This window comes from Ictalurus furcatus, chromosome 23, assembly GCF_023375685.1.
Source record: "Ictalurus furcatus strain D&B chromosome 23, Billie_1.0, whole genome shotgun sequence".
Classification (NCBI taxonomy): domain Eukaryota; kingdom Metazoa; phylum Chordata; class Actinopteri; order Siluriformes; family Ictaluridae; genus Ictalurus; species Ictalurus furcatus.
Genome location: NC_071277.1, coordinates 5,393,278 through 5,404,471, shown reverse-complemented (window position 1 = coordinate 5,404,471; position 11,194 = coordinate 5,393,278). Strand labels below are relative to the sequence as shown.

The 11,194-nt window shown below is 39.1% G+C and overlaps 2 protein-coding genes across 2 annotated transcripts; one reads left to right on the top strand and one right to left on the bottom strand.

Moving 5' to 3' along the window:
- Positions 1-563: 563 nt before the first annotated feature.
- On the top strand, positions 564-2,545 carry urad (ureidoimidazoline (2-oxo-4-hydroxy-4-carboxy-5-) decarboxylase). Its single transcript, XM_053612044.1, has 2 exons — positions 564-830; positions 2,003-2,545. Exons 1-2 carry the CDS (start codon positions 656-658, stop codon positions 2,350-2,352), a joined length of 525 nt encoding a protein of 174 aa, XP_053468019.1. The 5' UTR covers positions 564-655; the 3' UTR covers positions 2,353-2,545.
- A 2,516-nt stretch (positions 2,546-5,061) lies between these two features.
- pdx1 (pancreatic and duodenal homeobox 1) lies at positions 5,062-10,888 on the bottom strand. Its single transcript, XM_053612158.1, has 2 exons — positions 8,412-10,888; positions 5,062-5,906 (listed from the first exon to the last, which is right to left on the bottom strand). Exons 1-2 carry the CDS (start codon positions 8,794-8,796, stop codon positions 5,551-5,553), a joined length of 741 nt encoding a protein of 246 aa, XP_053468133.1. The 5' UTR covers positions 8,797-10,888; the 3' UTR covers positions 5,062-5,550.
- Positions 10,889-11,194: the final 306 nt, after the last annotated feature.

Here is an 11,194-nt window from a genome sequence, read left to right as displayed (position 1 = left end):
GTAATTTTGAATTGTGCCACTGTAACGCATATGTTGTGGTTATGTTTTAGTCCTTAAAGACCGGAGCTGACACATTTATTTATTTATTTATTTATTTATTTATTTATTTTAAACAGTTTTGTTACGTACATCATAAGTCCAATAAAAGTTGATAATGTGATTGCACTTGTCTTTCTTACTTGGAATTCATTCTTGTAAGTTTTCTATCCAATGCAAGAAATTGGGATACAACCTAAATGTGTACTGCATGGGATCCCCAAGAGTGAAATTAGGAAATTCGTCCTACTGGAAGTATTATTATAATACAGCAGCAATTGTAATTCCATCTGAAAGCTTTTTTTTTCCACTGAGAATTGTTCAGTAATACAGGCACTTGCGCTACTACATTAATTAATCTAGTATACTGCTAATAAGGACATTTTGTCTGAAACATCCTGTATCATTTGAAGTGCTAATGAACTTTTCCCATTATTATTAAAAATTAAATGACCCAAATTTAGGCCCTTGGGTGCTGGGCTTAGTTTTTTTTTTTTTTTTTTGGGGGGGGGGGGGGGGGGGGGGTAAATGCACATGAACAAACAAATGGGGTTTAAAGTCCCAGCTTCCACGGCCATTAACCCTGCTTTAGCTTCCCCTCTAGTTTGCATGAGACACCATGGACATAAACGCTGTGAATGCACTCTCGTATGAGGAATTTTTGGAAATATTTGGGAATGTGATTGAGAAATGTCCCATCATCCCAGCTGCGATATGGATCCACCGTCCGTTCACAGGCCTAGCGGACATCGAGGCCCACATATCCGACTTCATCGACAGTCTACCTGAATCGGGTACAGTGGTGCATCAAGTGCACAAAATCTTTCACTTTAAGGAAAGCAAAAATATGGTGGTCTAATTGGTGGAAGTGGAAAAATTACTGAGAAATTATACTTAAGTGAAAGAATAGTATATTCAGCATGATGGTACGGCAGCTGCAGCTCCTCTCTGTTTGGAGTTTTGCATGTTTTGGGGATCTGAGAGGAACATGGGATGAACGTGCAAGTAGGTGGACTGGTTACATGAATTGCTGCTCCTATGTGTGAATGTGTGTGTGCATGGAGTGGAGTCCCATCCAGGGTGAATCCAGAAAATACTGTGTCAGAATCTCACTCAATTAAAATAAGAATTATGCAGCCAAAATGTACTCGAGTGAAAGTCAAAAAGTCGCTACTTTAAATGTTACACTTTAAATGTACTCATGTATTAAAAAGTAAATGTTTTTAACTGATGAACTTCAGTAGGACAGAGCTGCTGATGAAGGAATGATTCTTGAATTGTTTTTTTTTTCTACATTGATGAAATTGTGTGGATGTTTTTAAACCAAATGCTTAAAAAAAACCTACAAATAGCCTGCTTTGTTGCTGTCTAGGGTACAGATGTTAGCTGGATTAGAGCAGAAGAGACTTGTTACGAATCATTTGAAGGTCTAAATAAAAACATCCATCTATTCTCCTTACCGCTTACCCTACACATAGCCGCGGGAAGCCTGGAGACTGTCAAAGGTAAATCTGGGCTCAAGGCGGGGGACACCCTGGATGTTGTGCCAACCCATCACAGGGCACAATTGCACACACCTTTACACACTACAGACAATCTGTAAATGCCAATCAGGCTACAACAGACATCTTTGGACTAGGGGAGGAAACTGGAGTGCTAGGAGGAAGCACTGCAGGCATGGTGAGAGCATGCAAGCTCCATGTGCACAGGGCAGGGGTGGGATTTGAACTTCCAACCCTGAAGGTGCGATGCAAACATGCTAACCACTAAGCCACAGTAAAATGAAAACATAAGGAGTACAAAGTATGTTTGTTATTTTGTTCTCTGGGGAATGTAGAGAAGTAGGGGTATTCAGTTTTGATAACACTCAAGTAAAGAATTGTGGGTTACTCAAGTAGCCTACTGGTTTCCAGCCCTGGCTAATTGTCTCCAGGCCACATAGTGATTTGTGAACATGTGCACGCAGGTAAAGAAGGGATCCTCCGGTGCCACCCGGACCTGGCGGGAAGGGAGCTGCAGAGCGGCGCGTTAACCCGGGACTCGCAGGAGGAGCAGCGCGCGGCTGGCTTCACCGACCTGCAGCCTGTGGAGGTGTCGCGCATGCGCAGCCTCAACTCTGAGTACAAGGGGCGCTTCGGCTTCCCGTTCGTCATATGCGCGCGGCTAAACACCAAACGGGACATCACGCGGGAGCTGCTTGACCGCCTCGGCAACGACCGTGCGGCGGAGAGAGCGCGCGCCATCGACGAGGTGAAAAAGATTTGCGCGCTGCGACTGCGCAACCTTGTGCTGTCCGACTCCACAAACAAGCTCTGAATTCATGAGCTTTGCGTGAAATCGGACGGGAATGATCACGTCATAGGCTGTTTAATTTGCTTGGCATTTCCTTTTATTCGATTTGATTGTGATTGGTGTGTAATTAACTTGCCAGTACTTTACTTACTGAACGCGACTTGTAGTGCATCATGTTCTCAATTCATAATGCACAATAAAGATAGCTATAAAGTGGGATGCACTTTCATGAATAATTAGGACAGCGCGTATATTATCTTATGAGAGTATTAGCTATAACATGATGTGAATGTGTTCACACTTCATTAGGAAAGAGTTAGGGAAGATATATAGCCAATCACTTAGGGTTTAATTCAGCACTTGACCAACATGTAATATTTAATCCTCAGACGTTTAGAGCTGTTTCAGATAGAAAAATGTCCATATTTCAAATAGATATGTGACGTATATCTTGGGGGGGGGGGTGTTTGGTGTTTTGTTTATTTTTTAAAGCAAAGTGACTATTTTAAGGTGTGGCAAATGGCGCACTTATATAGTGCTTTTATCCAAAGCGCTTTACACTGTGTCTCATTCACCCACACACTCACACACCAATGGTAGCAGAGCTGCCATGCAAGGAGCTAACTTGCCATCAGGAGCAACTTGCGCTTCAGTGTCTTGCCCATGGACATTTCGGCATCTGGAGTCACGTGGGCCGGGAATCGAACCACCAACCCTACCATCAGTAGGCAACCCGCGCTACCACCTGAGCCACAGCCGCCCTAATGACTAATAGAAATCCGACTTATTAAAATAACACTTGATCTCCTGTCATCGGTAATAATACCAAGGAATTTGGGCCTGAAAATGAGGTATATGCCTAATGCTATTTAGAGCTTCACCACAACTTTATTTGGTTCACTTCATTTCACGAATCGTTGCAAATAAAAATGCACGTGAAAGCATCAGCACCTTTTACTCGTGTAATGTACAGCAGCCTGGTGTAAATATACAAAATTATGAATAACATAACACGACAAGACATGACATAACACTTCCCTGGGATAGGCTCCAGGTTCCCCGCGAGCCAGTGAGGATAAGCGGTGCAGAAGATGGATGGATGGATGGATAGACATGACATAATATAACATAAAAATATAGTATAGTGATCATAAGGCAATCGCCTTATAATAAATTAGAGATCTTCATTTTGTTTTCATCTTCATAATATTCTGTTCACAGAATCTGAAATAAACAGCGTCCACATGAAAATATAAACGCTCCTACTGCCCTCTAGTGGCGAAAACGCAGGTTGTCTTACACCAGACAGGTTACAGCTTTCCATCCATCTATTTTCTATACCGCGTATCTTACATGGTCGCGGGGAACCTGGAGCACAATCACATACACTCACTACTGACACTTTGAACATGCCATGCATTTCTTTGGACTTGGGGAGGAAACCGGAGTACCCCACACAGGCAGCGGTGGGACTCAAAACCCCAACCCTAGAAGTGTGAGGCGAACATGCTAACCACTAAGCCACCGTGATGCAGATTTAGTTAGATTTAAATATTATACATTTTCAACATGATATTACGGTTGAAAATGTGTAATATTTTGCACTAATCAATTTGTATTTTAAGTATGGAAGTGGGGAAGACATGCAAGAAAAAAGAAATGACTAACATAAAAACATTAAGAGGGGTTTTAAATGGCTTTCCCTGTAATATAATGTATGGTGTAGTATAAAAACACCGGGCAGAATAGGTAGGTTGAAAGGCCAATTTCCCCTTAAAAAGTATATGTTCACTTATTTCTAAAAGGTACAGTCTGCATACTCATTTATAATCATGACACTGGTCGTGGTTGATGTCTGAGCCATAATATCATCATACAAAATAAAAAAAAAGATTACTATCCTTGTGAGGAACTTCATTTGAAATGATCCTATGCCTGCACCTAAATCTAACCCCAACCTTCACCTCAGTCAGTAACCAAAAGGAAATCTTTTGGCTCTTTTGTTTATTTATTTATTATTGTTATTATTTTTGTTATTAATACAGTACATAATGTAGTACATAATGTAAATAACAAAAGCTGTAAATAACATTATGAGCGATGTGTAAATCAATAGTTCAGAAAAAAAGGAAAAAAAAACCTGTTTAAATCTAATTTTACCCTTCTCCAAAATGTAGAATACATTATCCATGACATGTTAAGCTTCTTTATTGTTGCACTGAAAAATCCAGCTTGGTCTGACCAGCTAGCAAAACACAACCCTAGGTGCTCAAACTTGTAGACCACAGTTACCAGATGATACCTGCTTTCAGAAAAGAAACTGCATTACTGCCACTAGTGCTCTACCATAGGCATGTTGTTTTTAGGAAAATAACAGAACAGTAACGTAATTAGAAAAGATCAATCATTTATTGATCAATAATTAGTTGGAAAATAACTTACCAGCTGAAAAACATGGTCTACCAGTATGACTGTGTTTTCAGCAGGGAGGGGAAATCTGTACATTTCAATTTACGCCAAAGAATTGAATCTAACATATGATGTGTTTAGTTTGGTGATCTGAAGTGCAGTAATGTAGGGTGAATATTGGTCAAGTGGGACACTTAAGCACTGTATGTTCACCTGTGTATACTTCTGTGATCTTTACTGAGTTGATGGTTGGGAAGTAAAGAGTTTTTTCACTGTATGCTGTATGCATTGTTTTATAGAATATATATATATATATATATATGATAGTGTGTGTGTTTAAATATATATACATGTATTTGAAGCCAAATCAAATAGAATGAAATGTTAATTATATGTTAATTAGATTCCTAGCATCTGTATTTCCTTTTCTTTTTAGAGTAAAAACAATAGTTGTCCCACAGTAACAGTTTCACAGGGTGATAAACAGAGGCTGTAAAAACGGCCATTGCACGTGTGTTGTGATATTTCTTCATTTTTTTTTGCATTTGAACAGTGTAAGCGAGATCTTAAGCATTTTATAAACGTGTCCTGTGAAGTGACAGACAAAGTGCTATTTTCACACGTGTCCCACTTTAGCAGTGTTCACCCTCCTCTGCAGTAATGCCGGACAATGACCTGGTGATGACGTCGCCTGGAGCTTTTATATACATCTGTATATAAGTTCAACTTTGAGTCCAAGAGGGTTTTTTTTTGTATTTAAGCACATGTTCCTGAATTTCGTGCTTCATCTCCTTTCAGCACTGCTGAAGATTTTCAGGCGGGGTCTCGCGGAACCGAGGGCGCGGTGTGAGACTGCAGAGGTGAAGGCGGTGCCGCGTGCGTGCCACACGCGTCGTCTCTGAGGTCGCCGGAAGTGACGGAGGAGTCTTGCTCGGGATCCGTCCCGCGTGCTCTCCGCTTGTCCTCCTCCTTCTTCCACTTCATGCGCCGGTTCTGGAACCAGATCTTGATGTGGCGCTCGGTAAGGCTGAGCGTGAGCGCGAGCTCGACGCGCCGCGGACGCGAGATGTACTTGTTGAAGAGGAACTCCTTCTCCAGCTCGAGCAGCTGCGCGCGCGTGTAGGCCGTGCGCGTGCGCTTGTTCTCCTCGGGCTCCACCGCGTACGGACCTGCCGAGACGCACGAGACAGTCGGAGTCAGTTATAGGCCTATATATATAAATGATTATAGAACAGATTTCTTTTATAAACATGAGGCAGGTTTCTAATTCATAGGTGCGTCAGTAAACTCCAGACCTACACTTTGTATATTTACGTTCCTTTTCTATATTAGACTCCCATATATAAGGTATAGATATATAATTGGAGAGAGAGAGAGAGAGAGCTTGCTCAATATGTCCACAATTTACACAAATTCCTATCAAATTCCCTTTTCTATCTCAAAAAATATAAAACTATACGTCAACCCTATGAAGTTGGGAATTATGGGACATCAAGTATATGCATGCATCTTTGTAGGCTATGTTAAAGCAAAAAAAAAAAAAATAATAAAAAGCTTACAGATTTTGTCTAGTCCTAAATGTAATCAAACAGCCAAGACATGTTAAGTGTCCTATATTTGCTCCTTTGTTGCTTTGCACTTGTGCTACAAAAAAACCCCAAAAAAACTGCATCTAATTTTTAGCCAAACTTCTAAAGCTAACACATTTATCTACACTCTAACTTTTCCTTGTTGCTTAGGAAGTACCCTTATCTTTCGTACCTTTAATATATTTTTAGTATCTTTTACCTGCAAATGTTGATATAGTGTACCTTTCAAAAAGATTTAACATATATAACTAGACCATAATTCATTTACACAGTAAACCTTGTGTAAGGATACACTACATACACATTTCTATGTCAAATATACATACTAAATCGATAAAAGGCACACGCTTAATGGTATCACTCCAGCAACGAGGAAAGGTACAGTCGGATACCCTTGTGTGAGGGTGTATTTATATATTTGTTAGAGCTGTTTATTCCTGAACTTTTTTCCCACAGCATCCAAACAAGTTATACTGTGTTAAAAATGTTTCATAGTTATATTGTTGTACAACATTACCAGTACCGGTAGTGAGCTAGACAAATGAATTTACTCAGATTTTATAATTTATAGGCTATTAAACTCATTTTAATTGAATGACTTTAGACACAGTGAAGACTGTAAACTTTAATATTTATTTAGGCTACTATAATCTAATAACTATTAGCTACAATAACTTTAAAATAGTTGTAATGGCTTTAATAAGAGTCCCCACTACTGTTATTAAACCTAAAATTTAAAAATGATGGACCCCTTGTCTATGCTTCTTAACCCCTCTAGTCTCTGAAGGCAACTTTTAAACAAATGTGACTTAACACATTTTATTTAAGGAAAATATTCTCACTAACCCATAAGGGTTACATGGAACAGCCAGGTGTTGGAATGAAATGTTCTAACTTTGAATAATTGTTGCATTATCATGTAATGCCGTGTCTAGTTAAGTTCTGTTAAATGCTTACATTGCTGAAATGCAGTATTTGTCTATATCTGCTTACAAGTGATGATCTGAAACAAGGTTTAATCGTAATCAGTTACTCTCTTAAAACCCTAAAATCTTTGTAAATGACGTATTTTAATGTAAGCGCTTCCTTTTATGATGGTGTTCCTTAGGGCAATAATTATATAATAATTAACTAATAGTAGTAAGTACAGGATAAGTGTGGTTTTTTTATTCTTTACTTGTATTTATTTTTATTTAGTTTTTTATCATCAAATTAATTTGCTGCATCAATGCAGGTTAATATAATATAATATTATATATATTATTATACAATATTATTATAATATAATATAACATAATATAAACTACTAGGAAAATTAAATTCACATAAATTTCAGTTCATTCTTTTAAATTGTATAATTTTTTTATTAAGCTGAAACTTAAAAATGAAAAAAAAAAAAAAAAGCTTCATTCTGGCCTTACCCTTTGGGCTTCATACTGTTGTTTTTTTTTTTTTTTTACAAGGCCCTCAAAACCGATCTATATACATACTGGCTACCATAATATCCACAATTAGATATATAATATACATGTAAAAAAAAGTTATCAGATGTCTGCAAAGTTTTAGTTTTACCATTTGCTGACATTTAAACAAATGTATAAAATGATATTAGCAAGACCACCAAGGCTGGTAAACGAGGGCTGAGAATCGTACAAAGAGCCGGAAAAAAAGTACCAAAACAAAAATATTCCATCCTAATAAAGTTATAATGACAGTGCCAATGCCAGGAGTATAATGAATACAAGGAATAGGCTGCACCATTCTTCCAATCACTGAACTATCCAACATTGACGCTATTTATGCTAACGCATGTAATTAACATTGCATTAGAGGACTATTCTGAGCATTTCACAAAGGCCTCCATGGTAGACTATAACAAATCAAGTCACCTATTCATGGCAAACCAATCTAAAACTGCCTACACAAGATAAAGGTTAAATGACCAGATTAATTTATTCAAACAGTTCTTAGAGTTTAAACAGATTCTTAGAGATTTAGGACTCAACTTTAGGTTTAAGACCGTAATACAAAAAACGTACATAGAAATCTGTAGGTAAAGAGTATTGGGCAAAGTACACCCATTACCTGTCCATTGTCCTTTCCAAGCATGCGTGTGAGATTTTGTCGATTTCATCCAAGGGAAAGGAAGATGGCACCTGTTTCGTTCAGAGCACAGGTCCAGAGAGTCTCCGTAACCCGTGAAAGATTGAAGGGGCAGCTGTTGAGCTTGTGAGTGGGGCAGATGAGACACTGCCAGGTCTTCTCGTCCGGGCACATAGGACGTGATATCAGGAAGATGGTGTTGGTCCTGGGTGACTAAGGCAGGAGAAGCGTAGACGGATTGGGTCTGCCTGGTCATGTAAAGGCACGGCGGCGGGCTTGGGCTGTACTCCTCATTGTGTGGTCTCTGATAGGCACAGGAGTCCTTGTAAAGGTGGCTGGCCGAGTAGTAATGTTCTTCCCGATTCATGCCTGTAATGCACGGTGTGGGAACAGCGTCCTGTCCCTGTGCGTTAGACTCCTGTGCTGTACCTGTGCGACTGGCGCCGCTTTAGGGCCTCCAGTAGGTGTGTCACCGGCACCATGTGACCCTGCTTCACCTTAGCCATTGGTGTCACTGTTTACACAAAGAGCTGACAACAAGTTTTCATTCGTGTCTCCTTCGTGGCTCGCCAATAATTGAACAGGACCGGCCGTGTTCAGATCAATGGCTTTAACAAACATCTCTGTTTGTCCATGACTTATCAAGGCTACACCTGCAGTTGTCTCGGGCGAGTGAAGAGACACAAAGTGAGAGACAGAGAAAGACTCCTGCATCTACATTCTGTGCTGCTGAAACACTAATGTCTTGAGCAGTTTAAATACTATAACAACTTTGCTCCAAAATTGGATGTGGTATTAGATGAACTCTTACTGCAAATAAAGAAGGACTTTTATAATTCAGTCTAAATTGCTTTATCAAGACAAGGTGGATGAAGAAAACAATACCGATGTGTCACAGATGTACAAAGAGATGAAAACAAGCCAGAGAAGTCAAATCATGTTAAGTTGACCAGTGTTAACATATACTGTCTTGAATAACTTAGTGTTCATCTCTGTCCAGCAGTGAGTTTACTGTTTTTTTCCTTTGTTGTTGTTTTGAGAAAACCAGTCCAAGGTTACAGAAAAAGCCATGAGTCACGAGACCTGCTTCACACGCTCACGGCAACGCCTGAGATTTATAAAATGTCGCATCAAACGGCCCATTTAACTTTCACTCTTATGCACGGTCTGTTATGGACACCAGCACCAATCAGCAGAACACATTTTCCTCTCTACCCGTTGCCCCACGTCCCTCGGCAGTTTACCTACCATTAGGCACTCCTGCTGTCGGTCCATTAAACTAAAGCCCTCATGGTTAAATAAAACCAAGATGTTCGAAGTAAACCAATTATCATGGAGTGTGACAAAGAACTCAATTAGCACTGAAATGTACATTGGGATGGACACTGAGCAACCACATACTCATCACCAACACAGAGAGAAAAACGCCCTAAAACGGCCCTCAATCCTGGTCCTGGAGAACCACTGGCCTGCTCAATTTGGTGTTTTTTCTTCCTCTAATTCCCCCAGTTCAATCTAGTTCAGGCTCGTTAGTGAGTTGGGAACAGCAGAAACACCAAAATGTGTTCAGGTTGAAGGTGCTCCAGGATTAGAATTGAGATGTTTGCCATAAAACATTATACGGAATGGAAACCTTTACAGAAAAACCATATAGAATATACAATATATAACCAACCAAATACAGTATATAACCAACATGAGAAAAACATAACGTTAAGTGTCTAAAACCCAGGGTTGAATGATGAACTACATGTACTCTAATTAAAATACTTAAGTACATATCTCACTGTAACTAATTAAATCCTAGGACTTTAAAAAAAGAAAAAGAAAAGAATGCATTTAGTCTCAGAAGACTGTACGCCGTCTAAAAGACAGTCTGTCCAAAGGTAAAATAATTTAATTTCAAGACTCAGTCAAAATAAAGCAGTTTGTCACACTTCAGGTGCCAAACGCTTAGCAGCAATGTCTGAGACATGGGAGACAGATGAGCATCCCTGGCCCAATTTATCAGGTATACTCTTCAGTTCTAAATGCTTGGAAGGAAGTAATGTGATAATGATGTGCAAATGATGTGAGCCGAACCCCATGAAGATATCGGCATTTCACATCTCAACATCCAACCTGTGGAAATGTGCACAGGTAAGTCATTAGTGAGGTAGACTAGCTGGCCGTATCATTTCTAAGTGGCATCTTTGCTAGATTGCTAGAACCATGAATGAATTATCACGAGCTAGTTAGCTAGATAACAAACACGATGAGCAAGGAACTCAAAATATGCAGCAGCATTTGGTTAAGTTAGCTAGCCAGCTAACGTTACTTTTCGAGATGGTGTTCAATTCAGCATAGCTCAGTCGGTTAGTTAACAAAATGATACAAAAAAAACCCAATCATCAGATATAGTACATGTTAAGATTAATTGTGTTAATTGTATTTAAAAAAGTAATTATTTAAGTATTTACTTTTATTGAGTAATTTTCTTAATCACTTAAAAAAAATTACTCAGAAGACCCATTGCTAGTGCAGCAAAATCTTTACAAACTTAGCTCTTTTTTTCAACGCTATAACAAGTCAGTGATTTAGCCAACACATGCTTGTTGTCTGAAATTAACTTCTTTAGTTTACAATCGGAGCAACGAGGCTAATGTAGCTGAAAGTACTATATAGGGCCTAGTTCAACAATTAGCAAACAACATGCCAGAATTATCACACACTTGTCTCAAACTAGGTTGAGTCATTTTAGAAAGTATTTTAACACAGAATCATCA

Coding starts and splice junctions, on each gene's coding strand:
- urad (XM_053612044.1), top strand. CDS start 656: ATGGACATAAACGCTGTGAATGCACTCTCGTATGAGGAATTTTTGGAA. Junction 831..2,002: donor CGACAGTCTACCTGAATCGG/GTACAGTGGTGC, acceptor ATGTGCACGCAG/GTAAAGAAGGGATCCTCCGG.
- pdx1 (XM_053612158.1), bottom strand. CDS start 8,796: ATGAATCGGGAAGAACATTACTACTCGGCCAGCCACCTTTACAAGGAC. Junction 5,907..8,411: donor TTGGAAAGGACAATGGACAG/GTAATGGGTGTA, acceptor GCGTCTCGGCAG/GTCCGTACGCGGTGGAGCCC.